Source organism: Chaetodon trifascialis, chromosome 7, assembly GCF_039877785.1.
Source record: "Chaetodon trifascialis isolate fChaTrf1 chromosome 7, fChaTrf1.hap1, whole genome shotgun sequence".
Lineage (NCBI taxonomy): Eukaryota > Metazoa > Chordata > Actinopteri > Chaetodontiformes > Chaetodontidae > Chaetodon > Chaetodon trifascialis.
Genome location: NC_092062.1, coordinates 19,192,572 through 19,215,398, shown reverse-complemented (window position 1 = coordinate 19,215,398; position 22,827 = coordinate 19,192,572). Strand labels below are relative to the sequence as shown.

At 43.7% G+C, this 22,827-nt stretch overlaps 1 protein-coding gene across 1 annotated transcript in view; it reads left to right on the top strand.

Annotated features, from left to right (window-relative positions):
- The window catches only part of LOC139334504 (zinc finger protein 804B), a 38,508-nt gene extending 19,569 nt beyond the window's left edge, over positions 1–18,939 (top strand). Inside the window, exons 3-5 of the mRNA XM_070967418.1 lie at positions 2,503–2,640; positions 7,155–7,285; positions 13,877–18,939. Of these exons, the coding sequence (XP_070823519.1) occupies positions 2,503–2,640; positions 7,155–7,285; positions 13,877–17,882 (4,275 nt within the window). The 3' untranslated portion in view covers positions 17,883–18,939. The remainder of the gene's footprint in view (positions 1–2,502; positions 2,641–7,154; positions 7,286–13,876) is intronic.
- The last annotated feature ends 3,888 nt before the right edge of the window (positions 18,940–22,827 follow it).

Genomic DNA, 22,827 nt, shown 5'->3' with positions numbered 1-22,827 from the left:
ATACTTGTTCAAACGCTGACAGATCACATGTGAAACACTTTGAGCATGACCTGTTAAAGTGCGTAACGACTCTTATTTGTGGCATAATTTCAGCTACAAAGAAGGATAACGTGGCGCTTTTCCCACAAATTGAGGATAAAAGAAAAAAAAAAGCCTTGCACAAACACTCACACACATAATCATGCAAACAATCACTGTCCATTCAGGTCTGCAGATATCAGTTGTGCTTTCTCTGCCAACAGATTTATACTAGTGAGGTAAATTGAGGTCTAGATTAATTTAGCAGTTGGTTTATCAGGTTGACGGACTGTATGTGACTGTGCATGCATAATGTGTATGCGTTTGTGCTGAAAGTGTCGGTGTGATTGTATAAGTGTGTGCATATATTCTGTGTTGGTGTATAAGCGTAGGAATCATATGAGGTGTATACAGGCAAATGAAAGCGTACGTATTCAGCAGGAAAATGGGGAATTGTATATCAGGATCGCTCCGACGAAAACAAATGGTGACTGAGTTCATACACACACATACATACACACAAACACACGCGCAAGCACACCTCTTTACGCATATATTTCTTTCCTTGTTCAAAATAATCACCCTGACAGGTGAGAAGAAAGGGTTAGATGGTACAAAGGCAACCACACAAAAATATGAACATGTACACACATATATGTGAAAGTATGCCCTTACACCGTTCCTATGTACTCTCTCATGAGCCCAAAGGTTGACAAATACGCATTCATTATCTCAATCTCATTGCCCCCACAGCACTCAAGGAAGGCCGTTCTGGGTGATTGGATCATTTCCTGGTCGTGATTTAAGCCTGCAAGGCAGATCAATACCATGGCACACACACACACACACACTCACACACAGAGCAACACAGGATCAATGTATATTAGTTACCTTTCTGGTGATTTCAGTATAGGAGAGCTGTGTCAGCCTGGTCAGCCTCCCCATCTTTTCACCCATTGTGACTGCAAGCCAAATTGAACAGGAGGACAGTTTTCCCCCTGCGAGCGAGTGTGTGTGGACCTTGGGAATAAGAGCGTTTTTGGAAAGTGAGGACATTTTGGATGTGCAATTAAAATAGGCTGGCTATAGCATTTATATGTGTGACAAATGATGGCGTGACCAACAGCCATTGTTAGACTCTGAGGTAATAATAATGCTGTTTTTTTCTCTGTGTGTGTGTGTGTGTGTGTGTGTGTGTGTGTGTGTGTGTGTGTGTGTGTGTGTGTGTGTGTGTGTGAGGGCAGGCAGGGGTCATTTCACCACTTGCCGGCATTCCTATCCTTCGTCTCTTTTCCTCTCACCTCTGTTCCTGTGTGCAGACATATTACTGAAGCAAATTGGGGCCAATATACTCTGTCACTGCATGACCCAGGGCTCACCAAACAGAAAAGGAGCATGCCAGGCAGAGAAAAAAAGGCAAATAAAGGGGATAACAGGGGAGATAAAGGAAAGGAGAAAAAGAGTGAGCTGAAAGAGGAGGAAGAAAAGGCCGGGACAGCATGAGAGTTTGCAAAGAGAGGGAGAAAGATCCCAGTGATGGACAGAGTGAAGGAAAGATGCAGAGAAGGAGAGAAAGAGAGAAAGAAGTGACAACCTCAAATTAAATTCCCATCATGTCAGTGTAGAACAGAATTCAATAGTGTTTATTGGCAGCCCTTAGCCTGAGGGAAATTACATTCTGAAGCAGAGTATGGCATGAATGCACACACACCCCTGAACACACACACACACACACACACCCACACCCACACAAAAAGAAAAAAAGCCCCCTGGCTGATGTGAGCATGCAGACAAGCGATTTATCCCCTGAGGTCCATGTGCCATTTGCGCAGTGCATGCATATGTGTATCTGTCTGTCCACATGCTATTTACAAGCCTTTGTGTGTGTGTGTGTGTGTGTGTGTGTGTGTGTGTGTGTGTGTGTGTGTGTGTGTGTGCGTGTGTGTGTGTGTGTGTGCGTGTGTGTGTTCATCTTCACATGCACAATTTTGCCAGCGTACAAAAGTCCAAGTTCTGCCTTTTAGATGCACAGTTTTTCTGTCTGTCGGACACAAATGCCACTTTCTCTGCAGTCATACTCAGATTATTTGCCATGACAGTACATACGCAGGTTTTTATTATAGCGGCTGTATTAAATGTGTCCCCAGGCTCAAGTTGCCATGAGCACCAGGCGTCAGTGCCTTTGTCCAACCTCCAGCAACAGCGGCAAAGGCAGTGTACTTTAATGGGAAGCCGTTTAACAGTTTTATGCAGAGCACATGTAGAGGCTATTACTGCTGATGTCTCTGGGATGCAGATTTGCTCTAAATGGCTAACAATCTGCCATTCTTTCTACCCCCCATCCCCCGACTCCTCTTGCTCTCTATCTCTGCCCCCCTAACCCTTATGTCTTTCTCCGGCTATGCCTCTATCTCGACTCTCTCATTTCTCTCCCCCAATCCCTCGAACGCTCTCACTCATTCTCTCCTTCTCTCTCTTCTCCAGGAGTGTGCAGAGAGGGCTTTGGGCTGCTCAGTTGAGGATCTGAAGGCTCTTTTCTACTGTGAGCTGTGTCACAAGCAGTACCTCAGACACCAGGAGTTTGACAACCACATCAATTCCTACGACCACGCACACAAACAGGTACATGGGATGCACCTGCTCTACAGCTACACACATATAGTATGGTGTAACAGCACACAAACAGACATTTTTTATGATCTCTTGTCATGGAATTTAGGTGTGTTGGTATTATGCTGGTTGATGGAAAGCTACTTTACATTTCTATGTCAATCCACCCATTGGGTACAATCTCCCAGCAGGTAACAGTAGCAGTGTGACAAATGTATCATCTATTATAAGCACACACACAGTGGTGAAAGACCTCCACTTGAGGCAGATACACACACAAAAAATACAGTACATACACAAACGTAGCACTATATTTATCTTAGATTTCCACTTTAACAGCCTGATATCTTCTATAAGATAAGATAAACTTTATTCATCCCAGGCAGGGAAATTTAAGTCACATTTAAGTCACAGCACCTGGAACGAAATAGAAAAATTATACAAAACTGAGCCCCTGCTATAAAAGTATAACATGAAATAGAAATAGAAGAACTATATACACTATGTGGGCAGAGTAAATAAGAAAGTAATAAGACCCACCTGCTGTATGTGTAAGAATAATAACACTTGCAATGTCAAACCTTTTTTTTTTTTCCTTTGCTGACCTAATACCCAATATGTAGAAAAGCAGTTAAGTGATAACCCACTCCGCAATCTGAGCGAACACATTTGCTGAAGGTTATAAAAATACTTAATACATAAAATTCTAAATTTTGGGGTCAGTTACTGTAGACCTCTCTGAGGTTAGAGCCATCATGAACATAATGTTAGCAAACTCCCATAACAGGAATCAAAATAGATTTTGGGATTTGGGAGGGATAGTGCAGAGATACAGAGCACAGGAAAAGCCATTGTAGCGTGCAAGCACTCACACACTGATGGCACGTGCTCATCCGGAGCGATACAGCACTTCATGATGATTCTATGCTCACTAATGGCACAGCAATCAGGACAATCATTTTGGGGTTCAGTATCTTGCCCAAGATACCACTAGAAACCAGCAGCTATGGCTAGTCCTTTAGTGGTCATTAGTGGACTATTAAAAGCCAAGCAATTCTCATAAAGTTAGAAAAAGTATCAACGTTAAGTTAAGTTTTGAGCTTTTAGTGAGGTCCCACGGTCCCCTGAAAATAAACTGACCTAGTAATTGGACCAGTAAATAAAATCCAACTGACATCAGACATAGAATCAAGTGAATAGTGTTTTATTATTAGCCCTGCAAGATGTAAGAGCAGTAACCAAAGAAACCTGAATGAAAAGTAGAAAAAAAAATACCATATGCAGTTTTTAAGTTTTAATTGATCTCCAAGTCCACAATTTACAATAATGGAAATGTCTTTTTTCTCTAGTTAAACATTTAGAGCAATGGATTTGTATCTATCTGGTACACAAGGACGCTGCTACAAAATTCACTTTATTCTTCAATTTGTACTTCCTTCAAAAGAAAAATAAATATTCTGTACCAAATAAAACATGGAGCTATTAGTCACAGCTCAAGTATGATTCTGTTATTCCAGTTTGGACAAGATGAGGCCAATGGACCATTAGGAAAAGGCCCGGCAGCAGGTTTTCTCCTGCGTTCTGCTTTCACATCCGTTTTCATACACAGCTTCCACTCTGGACTAACAAGCTGAAGGTTCTGCTGATAGCACTTTCTCCTACAGCTATCTGTTGTCATGCCAAGACATACACTCACATAAAAAACATACAGACATGCGCTTACCCGGGTACACATTTGTCCTCAAACACAGGCAATCTCTGAACCAAGCCAAGCCGCTTCCCACTTCTGAACGCCCACACTGTGCAACATGAAATAAACATTAAATGAGACTGTTCCTCCACTGTCATTGTTCTTTGAAAATGAATTGAGGCAACTGCAGGCCAATGTTAATGCTTTGTTTTAGCCAGCGGCAGGCACATGAAATGAGCTGCATGAGGCACTGAGCTGACAGTAGCCACTGGCACTGTAGGAACACACACACACACGCACGCACGCATACAGGCATGCATGCACACTCTGCCTACCGAGCAGACAACAGATGAAATTCTAGCTGAAGACAGCTTCCCTGCAGGAGTATTGGCTTTGGAGAATGGAAGCTGATTGCGTTTGCTCTGTTTCCTCTCCTTGTCATCGATTCAGGGATAAACATGTCTGAATACAGCGCTTTATCAGCATTTACTGAAATTGCTCATTACAACAGAATTACACTCCCTTTTAAATAAGAGAGCAATCAGCCCATTAGCATGGCCGCTCACATGCTACCTAAGTATACATCATCCCTCATTCTAAGGCCCTAGTGGATATGAATCAACTCTGACTCATCCCTAGTTGCCTCAGCCTGAGCACTCCTTAACACATCTAAAGGAATATTGATCGAGGCTTTGACAGACGGATTGAGCTTCATAGCACATACCGAGACTGGCATGTTGGAGAGCAGGAGTAATATCACTTCCTGCTGTTTGGTACATGACATCATCTTTGAAGACAAAAGTATCCACTTTAAAGTAGGAAAACAGAATATCTCTGCCCTGTGTGCTCAGTGAAAATGGTTCTGCGCACAATATTTTGTTTGGCTCTAAATATAGCTACAGGTTTGCCTGCAGTGGGACCTGTTTTTAAGAGAGAACAATAACCTGGCAGAGTGCAAATGCAAGAGGAAGGAGGAAGAATTCATCTTCATATATTCCGTCTATTATAGACTCTCTCTCTCTCACACACACACACACACACACACACACACACACACACACACACACACACACACACACACACACACACACACAGTCATTTCCATGGACTACATCTCTGATCTTTTTTTCCTCCCTTCTTCCTCCTCTTTCCTGGCTCTGTCCGCAGCAGTTCATTAAGTATGCATCTGTGCTTGAACATGATTAATATTTCCCATAGAATGAGTTTGGCATCAAAGCCCCTGAAAGCTCTTTACTGCACACTAACACACTCACACACACGCACACACATCTACAGTGCACAAACACCTATACTGTAAGACATGTATGTTTAAGGGATACAAGCCCCCATGTGCTCCTCCGTCGGTACATACTTAATGCTGTCTTCAGTGAGCTGACAGTGGGATGTTAAGCATCGAGTGATAATGTAAAAAGACACCCGATTGTGTAAGACTCAGCAGAGATTAACCTGACGACTGTCAGCTCCAGCAGAAGATCTGGGTGTGAAAGAGAGTGAGTGTATAAATACATCTGATGTCTGAGGGGCTAATCTGATGTGTGCATGTGTGCGTGATACATACTGTATGGGTAGATAATAGCATAACATAATCTAAAAGTGAGAGTGGTGTAATCCTGTTGCAAATTTATACTACAGGATAGGTTCGCAAATATATAAGATAAACAGCAAATCCTGAAATTCTAAGCCATGGCTGGATTGCACACCATAGCAGCTAAAATATACTGGGAAGTGAGAGAGAATAACGCTGGAGATAGAGGGGATAATTGTGCACGATACTGCAGCTATTCCAAACTTCTTAGTCCCTCCTCAGCTTTCAGGCGCACACAAACACATATACAGACAAAAAGAAACACACTAACATGCATATGCACGCACATACACACACACACACACACACACACACACACCTGCCAAGCATGGATAAAGGGGGATTAAAGTGTGTCAGAAAAGGAAACCGGAGAGAGCATGAATCATTGTTTCCGAGAGGAACGGCGCACCTATGGCTATAGACACATAGTTTTGCACAAATACACACATGTGCAGTCGTACAAAAGACACACACACAAAACAGTGGTACTTATTATTTTTTTCTGCACCATGATGAAGGTGAAGACCCACCAATTTGTTCAGAATGAAATTACTCTCACTATGGTGTACTTCTTTGAAAAGGTATGTTTCTCGCTTGTGTGTATATACACATAAACACACATGCGCGCACACTCAGCATGTGCATAGGATGTTGTAGCATTTTTCCAACTGAAATCTGCAGCCATTGCAATGTCTCACATGGTTATTTTGCCAATGATGAGTGGCTGTGCCTTTATGTTTGGTGACGTGTAATTTGAGCACCAGTAAATCAATGGCTTTGGTACACTCCAGCTTAAAGGCAGATTTCATTGGAAGGTCTCCCTAAGCTAAGCTGCGATGACTGATGAAGGGCTGAACATTTTAGAAATTTCAGTAGCAAGAGCATCACTATCTTTAAATCACTCATGTCACTCATCTCAGCTGTGTCTGTAATCTACTATTCACCAGTTGGGTTGTGTTTGCTTTCAAGCTGTGTGTTGGAGGAAAGACGCTTTCTTCCAGGCTGAATGGAGTTAATTGGACATGAGCTTTGGAGGGGAACATCTGCAAATGCTGCTGACTGATGTGTATGGTTTGAAAGACAGCTGCCTGCAGAGAGCTTCCTAAAACTAATCTGTCACTCTCTCTTCTCTTCTCTTTGTGCCACTCTTGTGCCCTCCACGCTACTCCCTGCCCTCCACATACTTTTTCTGTCCCTGCCTCTATCCCCCTTAATTTTCATTTCCTGCAGAGGCTGAAAGAACTCAAGCACAGGGAGTTTGCGCGCAACGTGGCCTCAAAATCATGGAAGGACCAACGCAAACAGGATAAGGCTCTCAGACGCCTGCACCAGCTTGCGCGGCTGCAACAGGATACTCAGCAGTGAGTGGGAGTAGTGTGTATTTGTGTGTGTTGGTGGCTGCATGTGTGTGTGTGTGTGTGTGTGTGTGTGTGTGTGTGTGTGTGTGTGTGTGTGTGTGTGTGTGTGTGTGTGTGTGTGTGCGTTGACTTAACCAAAAATTGGGGACATTTTTCAGAATACACACCAGTTGATTGGGGACGGCTTTGCAAATGGGGACAAAAATTACCGTCCCCATTTAGATTTCATTATAATCGTATTCTACAAGCTCCAACATGCATTTCTGTCTTAAAATCGCCACTGTCCCCAAAACTGACTTTTTTTAGATTTCGTGTGTGAGAGTGTGTGCCCCCCCCCAACCCCCACTCAATCTGTGTATAATTCTGCACACTGCCCCTGGTGGAAGTGTATGGTACTACATCATGCACATGTCCCCAATTTGATGATACATTTTCTGATAAAAGTGTGTCTCCACTCCTTGTTAAATATAACAAAGCTATTGCTTTTAAGGTTATCAGCAAGCAAAATGCAATCCTATACATCATGTATAGTATAGCTGTATAAATAATGTCTGTTTTTAAATGTCTTTCGCCAGTAGACTACTCTTATTCATTAAGAATTTCACCACAAACAACAAAGTTAGCACATAATATTAGCTAGGGATACTGACTTTATTCTATTTGTCTGTTGTTTCAACTGAATGACTTAAATTTTATTGTGTATGTTGTGTATTTTATAGTAAAGCTATTGAAAAAAATTGGGGTTGAATACCTCTATGGGTGCCAAGGTGTTTTTCAATTTAGATTTTTTTTCCCTCTTGTTTTGCTTTAGCTTCCTTAAAACAAAAAAGGGAGAGAAAACTATGTGAAGGGGAACAGTTGCCATTATACATCTTATCTGGTCCTTTTATAACAGGAAACATATTCCACTGACTAGCCAAATACAAATTGGCTGATGTTTGTGTAGTCTACAAATACATCCTACCCCCTTCAGAATCAGAAAGCCTTTATTAGTCCCCCGGAGGGGAAATTTCATAAACTTTCTTTTCTCTGTTGTACATTTCAGTATTAACTGAAATGTACAACAGAGAAAAGAAATAATCTTTACAAGCCTCCTAATCATACTAGTGGCATATCAGTTTACATACAGAAAAGGTTTTACTTATATGAAAGTATGCATAACTAGAAATAAATACGGGCAAATATACTTGAATTCTTTTTAGTTGTTGATTTACTATTTAAGATATGCTCCTCCAAGAGTGCTACCATTGTAATGTGATGTCAGAAAACTGATTTACGATGGATTCACAATGGATTCAAGACACTTTTTCTCCAAGTTTCCGAGTCGGAACTGTGATTTGACTGATTTTGGAAAATCCTGAATTCCAAGATGCCTGGAGATCAGCACTCTACTGCCACAAAAGTTTGTGATGATTAGATTTCTGAATTTGCTTGATAGATTACATTATTCAATCACAAGAACATTGGTTTAATAACTGTAAAATCATAGTAAATTGTTAGACCAAACAGTTAAGGTCAAGCTGACTGAATATTTTCGCCAGGCTAACAGTTATCAAATCCCACATGTTAACTACAGAGACAGCAAGGTATTCTGATCACATTGGGCATTTAACACCAGAATATTTTAACTACAGCAAGCTTATAGTTGATGTGGCTAAGTTAATCGGTGCTCTGAACCTACTAATTCTATGAGCCATTCTATACAGACTTTATATCATCAAAGCACGGTGAGCACAGGTGTTGCTAATAATATCATGTTCTGCACATAATAAACAAAAGAGAGTACAAGTCCAACCTACATTGCGCTCTCCTGTAGTACTGCAAAAGTACTATTTACCATGTGTGTAGTATCTTCCTCTACATACAAAGCTAGTCCTGTGTGTTTGTCTTGGCCAGGTAGTGATAGTCTGTGTTAACGGCCCCAGTTTGGATCATATAGTATGTGTATGAGTGTGGAGTGTCCCCAGTAGTATGGATAGGTTATTATGTATTAGTGTTAAAGCCGTCCAAACACATGAGTGTCCCCAGTTTGGATCATATAGTATGTGTATGAGTGTGGAGTGTCCCCAGTAGTATGGATAGGTTATTATGTATTAGTGTTAAAGCCGTCCAAACACATGAGTGTCCCCAGTTTGGATCATATAGTATGTGTATGAGTGTGGAGTGTCCCCAGTAGTATGGATAGGATTATGTATCAGTGTTAAAGCAGTCCAAACACATGAGTGTAGGGCTGGGCCGATAGAACAATAGCGATATGTCTCGCGATAGACACGCCATCAATATCAATATAAAATGCGTTCAATAAAACATTCGATAATTTTTTTTTTCTTCGTCGGAAGAAACCTGAAGTTTTGAAGCAAGGTTAGTTGCATGAACAAAGGCACTCGCTCTCAGGTAACCGAGCAACGTAGGGAGTAATCGCTAATCAGTGAGAGAGACACGCTAACACGCCAATCATGTAACATTATCAAGTTCGGTTGCGCCGTGTCGTTGTCACGTGTTTGTTGCTCCGCAAGGAGTGAGATGAGAAATAGAAAGTGAGCGCTGCAGTGAGCGAAGAAACTGTCGATAAAACAGGGAAAGTCAGCTCGCCAGTACGGAGTTTTTTGGATTTTATAAGTTGGACCGTAGTCAGACCAATGTGGTCTGTAACTTATGCAAGACTTTCGTCCCCACTAAGACCGGTAATACCACAAACTTGTTTAACCACCTTAGCCGCGCTCACTCTTTGGAGCACAAACGTCCAACAACCGCAGCACCACCGCACAAGCAGCTGACCGCCATGCAGAGGTATCTGCTTCAGTGCCTGATGACAAATCATCTAAAAGGCACGAAGACGTAACGGAGGCAGCGGCATCTCATACAGCTAAAGACATGCTTCACTGAGCACTGAGGAGAAGCCAGCTTACAAACAGCTCTTATAATAAAAATATAACTGAACAGTTCATGTATGTTTAGAGTAAGAAGAGTGACTGAAGTTGTTCTTATGTCTAGACTGGTTTTATAGTTCAGTCAGTGTTACTGTGCTGTCTATCATGTTTGTTTGTTTGTTTGTTTGTTTGTATGTTACTGATGTCAAGTCTACCTCAGTTTCTGCTATGTTTCCAAAACACTGCACATATCTGAAAACATTTTATTCACCAGAAGGTGAATCAGCTTGTGAACTTTCTGCACTAAACCTGCAGGAAAAAAGTTCTCAGGTTTCTCTGTTTACATTTTTACTCTTTTTTTGCATTTATTATTTGAGTGTTTTCCATGGTTGTGTTGACATTTCCTTTCCTTTCTGCCTTGATAGCTGAGGGGATTATAATCAGAGGAAGGTTCAATTTAAAATAAAAATGTTTAAACTGAATGTATTTTTCTCCCGATCCTTATTTTAAACAGGTCATAAAAAATATCAATAATTATCGATATCGACCAATATAAAACACTTATATCGTGATAGAGTTTTCAGCCATATCGCCCAGCCCTACATGAGTGTCCCCAGTTTGGATCATATAGTATGTGTATGAGTGTGGAGTGTCCCCAGTAGTATGGATAGGATTATGTATCAGTGTTAAAGCAGTCCAAACACATGAGTGTCCCCAGTTTGGATCATATAGTATGTGTATGAGTGTGGAGTGTCCCCAGTAGTATGGATAGGTTATTATGTGTTAGTGTTAAAGCCGTCCAAACACATGAATGTCCCCACGAAAACACACAACAGAAGTTACGATTTACTATTTTCTAATTTTATTCTAATTCTATTCTTGTAAGGAGCACTGCAACAAAAACAATTTCCCCTCTGGGATAAATAAAGGATTTCTGATTCTGGTGTCTAAATATGAGGTCCTTGGATGGTAAATCCTCGGCCTCCTCCTCATCCTCCTCAAAGCAATGATGTACTCCATCTTTGTAGATAACGTTAAGCATTACAATGATAACATTTGTATTTGGAATGAAATGACGTGGGTAATAGCGGACAATGATCATCATTTACGTTTTTTTCCGTGTGTCTGTCTCTCTCTGTCTCTCAGTGCTCTGAGATAGATGCAGTATATCTGCTCTGTAGGACGCCACGGCTGTTTCTGGTTGGCACAGCGACGTTAATCGATTAGTTCGCATCCCTGTTTCACCTGTGTACATTCGGTCAGGGCGAGTGAACATTACGTGTGCCCAACGTGCGTGCGATGTGGTCAGATGAGATACTGATCAAAATATCTACATTTAGGTCTGACTGTATGTGCTGACTTAAATAGCTGCATTGAATCGTGGCTGTTGCTAATTATTGATCGCAGTGTGCATTCGATGACTGACCGAGCACTGCTGAAAACACCGTTAAAACCACGCTGCCGCCTTGTTGACGGTGTGATATATGGCGACATCAACCACATTTTCAGTGGATAGCCATTATCACCTAGCAGCCACCCATCCAGAGGGGTGCCCCCCTGAAAGACTGCAGGGATGCTAGAACCGGGGAAAGTGGCATACACATTTGTCACCAGGCAATTTGAGTCACAGATCACCAGACATCTCTGTTTCACCTGTGTACATTCGGTCAGGTTGAGTGACCATTACGCATGCCGAACGCGCTTTCGATGTGGTCAGGTGAGATACCGATCAAAACATAGAAATTTAGGTCTGACTGTATGTGCTGACTCAGATAGTTGCATTGAATTGCGGCTGTTGCTAATTATTGATCGCAGTGAAATGCCAGACACTGTGGAAACCTGACTGTGAGGTGAGCGAATGACTCCACTTATGCTGCTGGCGCACAGAGTTGACCAGGTCTGAGGTGGTGAGCTTTCAGCGCACTTTTACGCTGCCGGCGCAGACCAAAATGGTCAAAAATTCCAATCCGCCGGCTCATTATGGCGACACTTCCCCCCTACTGCACCGCAACGCCCATCCTGGCGCACCTCTGAACGCCTGGGTTTACCAAAATACCAAGTGCGCCTGCCTGCGCCGGTCGAAAATACTACTGCGCCGATGGCGCAGCCTGCGCTGCGCCGGTGGCGGAGTCGAAAATAGAGCCCTGTGTCTCTTTCTGTTTCCATTTTTTTTTGTAATAATTGATCTTTTTGTTAATAAAAGATCAGTGAAGCTGCAACAAACGTGATTCTCTTCAGACTTTATTCCCTGTGTTCTGCACCTGTGTGTGGGTCCCATTCTCATTGGTTGGAACATTTACTTGTAATATATTCAACTGTCCTCACATGTTTTGTGTTAATTCAGTTAGTATTGACATAATTTCAAGAATCTCCAACCTCCAAATCAAATGACTCCCCTAAATGGGGGACTAGACACATCTCAAGGTGTGGAATCTCTGCCTTGGAAGAAACGACCCCAAAGATGACTTCTATCAGAGTTTGTGTATAGCCCAAGTCCCCAAAGGTTGCTAAAATATCATTTGTCCCCAATCTCAAGGTAAAAAATCATACTGGAAAAAAGAAGCTTTAATCAAAAAAAACAAGTGATTTTTGTATTGTGGGCATCCTTCCACATCTGAAAATGATGGCATCTTCTCTCTAAACCATGACAGAACAGCAAAAATGTGGGTGTCCCCAAAAGTGGCGTGTTTTTCCATTCGACCCCAAAGGTGGTCTAAGTACGTATGTGTGTGTGTGTGTGTGTGTGTGTGTGTGTGTGTGTGTGTGTAATGAGACCAGGGGCAGGAGTCTAGAGGGGTTACAGTGTGTCACATTCAGTCAACGCTTCTTAGATGTGATGGATGCACCCACGATGTGAGAGCACTCACTTGTCCTAGATAGGCCACAGGTGAAGTAAATATAACATGCAGACACATTCTTGCTGACACTGTTAGAGTAGATGATTGGTAGAAGGAGAAGGTGGAGTTTTAGAGAAGAATGAATAGCAGCAACAAAGTAGCCTGTTTAAAAAGAAGTAAATAAAATGAGAGTAACAAGTTGGAAGATGAAACCTACCTCCATATTCGCACACCTAAAGCAATCAAAGCGACTGATAGAAAAACAATACGTCACGTAATAATCAACTTGATTGCACCTATTCCCTGTGCAATTAAATGTGTTTTCCTATAATCAGGCAACGATATGTGAACAGCATTACTATGAATATCATGCCTCTGCTTTTTTCTTTGGTTGTTTCTTTGTCTATCTGCAGTTCTTTGTTCATTTTTTTCTTTATTTGTTTTTCTATGCGTCTTTCTTGCTTTCCTCCTTTCTTCTTTCTCTATGACAGTACATCCCTGTATTATTACATAGCCGTACACACAGTGCATACTGCTTCTTCTTCTATTTTAATCCTATGCGGTTTCATATGGCACGGTTTTACTCATTGCTATCATTTTGGGGCACAACTAACAGCTAATGATTAATTAACTACTAATTAACTCAAAAAGTTCATCAATTATTCACAATTTTAATTGGTTTTCTGTCTTAATGTATAAAATTTTATTTCATTAATTATATTTCTATCTATCTACGCTACTCAGGCATTAGCTTTGCCTTTAATTTCATATCCCAATTTCAAGATTTTAATTAAATGAATTAAATGTAATCAAAAAAAAGCAAAGCTTAAGTGAAGTCAACTTAAATCAACTAAAATCAATAACGTTTCTATTACTTTCTCTTACAGAGTCCCAGAAAGGACTTATGGGCTAAGAAGTGCAGTCAGGGCTGTGAGCCAGAAAGATAGAGACATGGACCAAAGAGACCATAGCCCTCAGGACAAACCTGAATCCTTCAACCACACCCAGAGACCCCCTCCTATGCAACCCAGAACAGCTCCTCTCAGCCACCTACCAGAACATCCATACCAATCTCCTTCCCAAATACCACTGGCAACTGCTCTAGCAGAGTCCCCACGAATCACATATCCGGCATCCAATTCAAGCCCTTCTGCCGTGAACCCCCAGTCTTGCCTAGGCTTGTATCCCCAGCTACCAGGCAGACTTGGGGTGTCCTTCTGCTTCTCACGCAGGGGGCCCAGGCTTGAGCCTTCTGCCTCTGTCTTCTCAGACCTGGAAGAGGAGGAGAGAGAGAAGAGGGAACAAATGAAGGAAAGGATAAAGGGAATAATGGAAGACATTGACAGGGAAATTGGAGAAGTAGAGGAGAGGAAATACAGTGATAGTGAAAAGCTCAAGTCCAGCTCTGACAACAGTGAGCCGAGTGACATGGTGCCAATCCCCAGAGAGACTGCCAGAGAAGAGGAGGAGACTGAAAAAAGAGACACAGTGAAAGAACACTCTTCTCTTTCCACAGAAGTACCTGATAATCAGAGCCATGATTCACTATTCTCGCCATCACAGGCCCTAAGGAGCACAGCTCTAGCAGGGGCACACATGGACACTGAACACACAGACAGTGAGACAGAGAGAAAACAAGAAAAAGAGGGGACAGAGGACAGTCAGTATATGTGTGTGCTGGGAAAAGATGGCTCTACCTGTCTGAGATGGCCTGTCAGTTTGCTGAAGTTCACCAAATCTCAACCAAACATCTGCTACAGCTGCAACCCACTCTGCTTGAACCCCCAAAGACCAGAACAACTCACAGAGGAACTGCAGGAGTCACGGCAAAATCACTTGTGTGCTCTCTCAGATGAATCAAATCCACGTGTGCCAGCTATTCTTACACCAGACGCTCATTCCTGTTTACACAGACAGACAAGACAAGAGCTTAGAGCACACAGACAGGCACAAACTGAGGAAAATTTCAAGGCAGAGCAACATATCGATGTGGAGACAGAAGAACACCTGTTCCTAAAGAACAAAGACCTTTCATCATCAGACACGAGACCAGAAAGGGGAAGATGCATGCTAAGTATGGAGAGTTGTGTGAGGGCAGCCTCCCATCCATTTGACCCCGCTCACAGCGACAGCTCTGATACAAACTCCCAGAATCCTCTGGGAGGCAGATTAGGGGGTGCGAGGGGGATCAGGGAGAGAGCCATCACAGCCCTGAGCTGTAAATCACAGTCTGTCACACAGGGGACGTGCATCAGCCCGTCCAGGTGTGAGTGTGGGAGTGAGACAATGTGCAAGTGTGCCAGCGCTCCACAGCCGTACGTGGGTGTCTCAGAAGTGTCACGCAAAAAGAGGAAAGCCAGCACAAAGAAACACAAGCTGGGAAAGAGGAAGAGGAGCAAGAAGGAAAAAGCTTCAAACAAGCGCCAATCAGTAAGGTGCAAAGTGAGGAGTGTTGTCTCTACTGTCTCCACTGGCGTTGAGAGGAGAGAAGAAGCTGTAGGGAGCTGGGGGAAGAAAAAGAGGCAAGGGGAGATGGGGGAGATGAGGAGGAGGAGGATGGTGCAAAGAGCAGGGAGCAGCTGTCTCCTGGGGAGATGTGAAGCTGAGCCAGTATCTGTCTCTGTCAGGAAGAGGAGGCCTCACAGGAGCCATAGCACTGAATCCCAGTCACAGCCAGACAGAGAGCAGGCAGAACGCTGCAGTGCCTCCTCCCAGCTCGCCAGACACACAGCAGACAGAGACACCAAGGGGGAGGGAAAGCGAGACCAAGATGCAGTGACTTTTCCCTGGCGGTCTCACTTCTCTTTACACTCCTTCACACCAGGATGTAACTCAAAGCTGTTTTGGGAAAGGGGTCACCATAGCAACCCCAGGAGTTTCATTGACTGCTGTTACCCTGACAACAGCTGTGGTTGCAGCCCGGCAAGAAAGAGAAAAGTCCTCCACAGGGACAGGAAATTCATTCATCGTAAGAGGAAGAGTTTGAGGCGTCGTGAAGTCTGGGAGGAGACGGAGAGGGGCAAGAAAATGAGAGGGCATTCAGGTGGCAGAGATAGGGGCCTGGTTTCAGATACAGAGCAGTGGGAGTGGATGAGAGGGAGCTGTCCTGGAGGCAGTGAGGAGGTCAGGCCAAGGGCAGGGTGGAGATCGAGAAACAGAGTAGTGGAGTGGGAACGGTTGTCAAGGTTTAGCCCCAGTCCTAGCAGCTGGGGCCAGAGAAACAGACATCTTAGCACAGAAGATGTAGAGTGGGACAGATGCAGCGTGGACAGATGGACATGGGGCAGCAGCGACAGCTGGGAAGACAGGGGGACACACAGATCCACGTCAGGCTCCGGGACAGGGGCAGACAGCAGAGACAGCCCGGCCTGTGTATGGAAATTTGCAGGCAGCAGTCGCTCAAGCTCAAGACACTTCTCGAGCCCTGAGTGGTGGACAAGTAGGCAGACGTACAGCCCCCAGTCTGTGATCAACACACGGGCCAGCAGGTGCCACAGCCCTCGTTCCTGCAGCCCCTGCAGCAGCACCAGCATGTCTGAGCTTAGCTGGGAGTGGAGCAGGAGCAGCACCTGCTCGGGAGTCACAGTGGATGGATTGACGGTTAGCTCCTGCAGGACATCCTCAGGAGCACCAGGAGTCTCATCTGAGGCCCCTCAGGAGGCAAAAAAGCAGAGCAGCCCCACATCCACGCCATCCAGCCACACCTCTGGCTCCTTCTCTCATTCTTCACCCCACAGATCCTCTTTTGCTCCCACAGTCTCAGGCCTCAACACACGCCATTGTGACAAAAGTCCCTCTCAGCTGAAGGAACCCAATTTACAGTCTGACCTTGGCCATGGGTCCCCTGGCCCTGTCGCAACAAGCAGGACAGGTGCAACTCCAGGAATGTCCCCCGGTAAGTCTGGACCACAGAAATCAACCAGGATGTTGCTTCTCCCTCTCATAGGGAAACTACCTGCAATCCAGAGAAAGGCAAGGAGGAGAAAGGGGCTGCTGGAGAAAAGTCAGGAGAAGGAGGGAGAGGACGAAGAGGAAGCTAAAGGCAGTGGAGGGGATCCTGGAGCAGTCATCAACAGTCAAAAATGTCCTCTGGCTGAGTCAAACCCCAGCAGCATGCCAAATCTCTGCCCGTCACAGATTAGGACTGATTACAAACAGACAGGTGGAGAGACAGTTCTGCCAATCAGCTTTACTGCTGAGGAGATGGACAAATACCGCCTCCTGCAAGAGCAGGCAAGAGAGCACATGCAGAAAGTCCTGGAAAAGACACAAGAGAGCGCAGATCTACTAAAGGAGGCAAACTACACTCACACAGCACAGGCAGACAACTGTGGGACTTCAGAGGAGCAATTCACACCTGCACCCGCGAACAACCCTCCACAACCTCAACCTCAGTCAATTCACACAGACACAATGCAAACACAAGCACAGCACAGCCTCCAGGTCAGTCTCCCACTCCCACATGTGACCCCACAAGAGAACTTTACTCAACCCATGGCTCTGAGAGTCCCCAACCTCCCCCCCTCTCCCCCTCTCTCCAGCCTCCATCACATCATTTTACAACACACAGCTCTCTCTGTGCCCCCCTCCTCCTCATCCTCTCCCTCTTCATCACCCTCTCCTGCCATCCACCCACACCCAGCTCAGCTCCCTCACCCCCTGCCCCCTCTTCACCCATCCCTCCCTCATCACCTTCACCTGTCTCCCTTCTCCATATCCTCCCTGTTTCCCTCCATCCTGCTGTCTCATCACCCTATCCCTCTCCTCCCCCAGTCCCCCGCTTTTCATGCAGCCCAACTCACTCCGCTCTCCCCAGTAGCCCTGCAACCCTTGAACCCACAGCCTTTCATGGACAGAGCGTGGCCAGTGAGGTTTCAACAGAAGGCGTTGTGATTTTCACTGAGTGGCTGCCATGTTTATTAATCTTCCCTAAGCTTGGCAACACAGACTGGTGAGAGAGGAGGTGTGGGGGGTGGGGGGTGGGGGAGAGAGAGAGAGAGAGAGAGAGAGAGAGAGAGAGAGAGAGAGAGAGAGAGAGAGAGAGAGAGAGAGAGAGAGAGAGAGAGAGAGAGAGGGAATTTTTAGTTTGGATAAAAGCCTGTTATTTGAAATGGGGATGTGTCAGTGCTTTTACAAGCATAAACTCCAACTCTTACTCAAATATGCCCTTACATGCACACACACATGCATGCATACACACAGACAGCCCAACTATTGACTGTTTTCAAATGAAATTTGTTTCTCCATCTAGCCTCTGCTGTGTTGTAGCAGACAGTGAGAAAACAGACTTTGATCCTTTGCTTTTTCCATCATTTCTCATTCAGGCCCAGAATAAAGGGAAAGGTGCACCTGCTATTCAAAGACAAGCTGGGCTTGTGTCATCCTCTCTCTTTACTTCTGAACCACAGACAGACCTGTCTGCCTTTTGAAGTATCCTTCATGCCAGGGACAGAGGGGCAATAGTGATAATACTCCCTCCTTATCTCCATTTCATACAGGTTATCTGACTTAGAGTGTGACTTTCAACAAACATAATAACGTTCCAGAGACCGCAGGGCATAGCACAGCCATTTTCACCGGGATGTGTACTGTATTTGTGTGTTTGTGTGTGTAAGATAGAGGTAATTCTGGACTGACACACACACACATACGCAGTGGGAAGGACAACAACTAATTTCCATATCTGACACATGTAAAGGCCTGTTTTGTCTCTATAGTGTAAATATTCTGACAGTGAGTGATAATATTAGAGTCATGGGAAACAATAAAATAAAAGGTGAATTTAACCTTTAACCAATGCTTATTCCTCACTCAGTGGCTTCAGTGATGCAGACATGTCAACAACTTTGCATATTCATCTGTGACATAAGATTTTTTTCCACACAGCATTTAACAAATCAGTTGTTGAGACAGTCATGAATGAATCGGATCTGTTGCATTAAAACTTGGGTGAAAATGAATGGGCTTCAATGCTTTTTCTTATTCTGTCTGATTCATGTTGATCGTGCAACATGTTGCAACACATTCCACATGAAAAAATAATACTGTGCAGTTTTCCTCTTCTCAAAGTGAGGTCCAGAGTCTTTTAAGAGATCGTGGAGATGTGGTTCAAAACCCTTCTCGTTCGTGACCCCCGTAATTTAAAGCTATGTCTACTTGTGACCTCTTGTCACGGGGCGCTAGCTGCTAAGGGATTTATTCTCAGGCTTCTTTATTGGAATAAGTGTTGGATATCAAAAGAGGTAAAACTATACATTATTACACGGGAAAAAATCTGAGAAAAGTTTTTAAAAAACAGAATTATTTCTTACACTGATAATCATCAACAATAATCATCAACTGATCCCCAGGTTGAAAACCATCATCCTTGAGGGTCTGAAGAAAAAGTGATGTGACATTTAATACATTTATCTACCAAGTGTAGCAATTTATTTAATAAAAAGAAGGATCCATGTGGATGTGCTTTTATTGTGTCCATCACAGTTAGATGCTGCCCTTTAGAAGGCACCATATTTTATTTTAATAGTGAGCTATTAGTCCTTTTTATTGCCAAACAGATAAATCGTTTTGTCCAAAGAAGCACATTTCTTTAAGGATACGTCATTATAAGGTCCAGTCTGACCTTTGGTTCACTGTACTGGGGATGCCCAAAGCCCAAAGCCAGAAAATTTCCACTCAGTTTCAAGCCAGCTAATCTGCACCGGACAGTTTTGAAGCGCATGTTGTCCTTGAATATCATACATGTGAGATAAAAAGAAAAAAAAAATCATTAACGAAACATCGATGAGCTTCTTTCTTGCATGTCTTGCCAAAGGTTATGATGGTTAGTAACTGTTGCTAAGCCTGGTGACTGGCGAAGGCGCAGATGTATGAAAGCCGCTTGCCAAACAGTTGATCACTACAGCGGCCGGCACTCAGGGAGCAGAACACAGAAGAGAACAGAGCTGCATCCAGATGGTCTATGGACTTGGACTACCCAGAGTGCTTTGAGAGATTGGATTGATTTGCCCTCTGTGATATCAGTGAACACAGCCCAGCACAGAGGGGGGGCTGCAGCAAGAGGTGGCATAAATACAGGCACAAAAACAAGATACAAACTGTACAATATCGGTCCGGAGGTGTTGGCTAGAAATATAAGTCAACCCCTGCAGAGATTCAGTAATTAGAGCACAATTCCTCTTTCTCCTCCCTCTGACCCCTGCGCTTATGTGTGTGCGCTTGTGCGTAGAAGTGTGTGAGTTTGTGAGAAACAGAGACAGAGAATCCCTATCTCTCTCCACAGGATGGGAGATCAAACAGACTGTGTGAAATATAGAGCAGCAATAATTAGCAGCTGTTACAGCATCAAACCTCTCTATCTCTACCTCTCCGTCTCTCTGACACACACACACACACACACACACACACACACACACACACACACGCCCGACTGCTCTGTTCTTATCCCTGAGTTTAATTTAGAGATACTCAGATGTGCTGCAATTTCGCAGTCCTCCAATACTGATAATCGGGGAGATGATACGAAATCAACCCGCTCCAGTTTTTCCTCCATCTCCTCTCCAGTTCATAAGCATTAAAATCACTCACGGAGCCTGAAGGGGAAATGCATGAGAACCGTCACATACACAAACGAAAAGCTTGAAAGCAATTACAGAACTTGGGAAAAGCCACTAAGAATGTTGTTTCAAAAGCAAATTCATCCATGAATGCGGAGTGCTTGAGACTTTCACTTTATCATAAAGCAAAAATTTGGAGTCAAACACACAGAGTTATCCACACAGGGGTCATGTGGAAATTGGTAATCACAATATCACTGTACTTTCTGTCAGTGACTGATTAAATCATTACCTAAGCCCCACAATTCTCCCCCTGGTGTGGTTCTGTTTCTGCTGTTGTGTGTGCGTGCGTGTATGCGCATGCACGTGTTTGTGTGCACACGCAGGAGCGAGTTGATTTATGATCAAGAAGAAGCGGTTTCCTCAGTCAATCGCTCCTGTGAATTAATGAGGTATAAAAACTAAAGCTGGCTCTCACTCAAATATGCCAGCAGTCATAGAGAGCTCGCTGCCGGGGCAAGATCACCTCTGTTGGCACCACATTTGATTGTTAGATTGTGGGTATAGATTGCATTGAGTGGAAAAGAGCCCCTCACGGCTACTGAAGCGATCCATCGACCTAAATTGTAATGCTGTATAAATGAGACACTTCCCATTTCTTGCTCTCTCCCTTTCGCTCCTTCGTTGCAGTCTCGCCCCCCAACACTTCTCTTTGATTCAACCAGGTCAGTGGGCTGCGGTCAGCTCCCCCGGCTGTTCCCTGACTGTGCAGAAGAAAAGGCACGATTACACTTCGTCCTCTCAATTCCCCTCATTCAGAGTCTACATCTCTCCCATGTTTGAATGCTGTTGTACAGCACAGACTTTCACAGCACAATGTGCTTTGCAGAATTCTAACACAGTGAAAGCCCTTCCAATACCTCTCTCAGCGACATTCATTAAAAGTTTTCTTGAGTCTCGGCAGAGTGTGACATGCAGTAGGCTACCAGGTAGTTCCACTCCACTTTACATCTTGTTACTGAATATCTGTGCCTCTTAGGAATAGCAGTTATACTAACAGTAAGAATATTGTTTTAATTATTGTACTAGGCCACCAAATGACATGCAAAAGTCAGAATATAGTTAAAAAGGGCCGAGCTGCTCAAGATTAGAATGCACTAAAAACTGATTAGAAATTCTACTTTCCATTAGTTGAATAGCCACCTGGCCTCAATCATTTGACCACATAGCACTGTGCATTTTGGATGATTTCAGGTTGATGCATCTCTTTGTTAGCGTTTGAACTCCCATAAAGGTACAGTAAAAGAGCAATCTGATAGCACTTGTGCGTCAAGAGACTCTGGTGTTGCTGCAGGTGCAATATATGGAGAGAAGTGGCTTCAGGCTGTTTAGAGCTTTTACATCGAAAAGATATATTACTGTGTATAATTCTGAACCAGAAAAGCCAGTTAATCCTATGAAACACCAGACTATTTTTTGTTTTATTCTATTTACTTACTGTTTGCTTGGCTCTCTTGTTGAGGAGGGACTTTGTGTAGGACTTGTCTTATGTAGAAATAACTGTGAATTCTGTTCTACGATGGATTTAAGGCTTAGAGGAGGTGGTGGGCTCGGTGATACTCTTAAACTTGGCACAGTAGCCCAAGGACATGACACTGTCAGCACATTGCTTACACTCCTCTGCACGCACACATGCACGCACACACACACAGAGAGGTGTAATAGGGTATAATTTAGGAGGCTGTAATAGTGAGATGTGATGCTCTGTTGTAAGACAGCATGGCTAATTCCCCGGTTATGTTATCTCTGGGAGACAGATGTTCCCACCAAAGATTACTATGCACACACACAAAACAAAAACAACACACACATGAACTATGTACATGCAGAGATGTATGAACGCATTCAACCCTCAGACAATAGAAGCAATAGGATGGTCTAAAATAGTCTCATTGACCAAAAACACAGATCAATGACGAGACGACTTTTCTGAGAGTTAATTATGAGATGTAATGAGTTTCTGCAGAATACAATAAAGAGAAAAACTACAGCTCTCACAGAAACTTTTCCCCAACAAATAGTTCATTTAAAACACTTAAATGAATCATATAATGGATGTTGACCTTTTGCTATATTGATTTGAGGGAAAACACACATTTTTCCAAGAAGACCATTCGAAGACAAACCATATCACCTTTTAATGATCATATTAAGCCCCACAAAGCTGTGAGTATTAACCCTTTGCATCAATACATCAGCTCCAGTGCCTTCCCCAGGTCAGA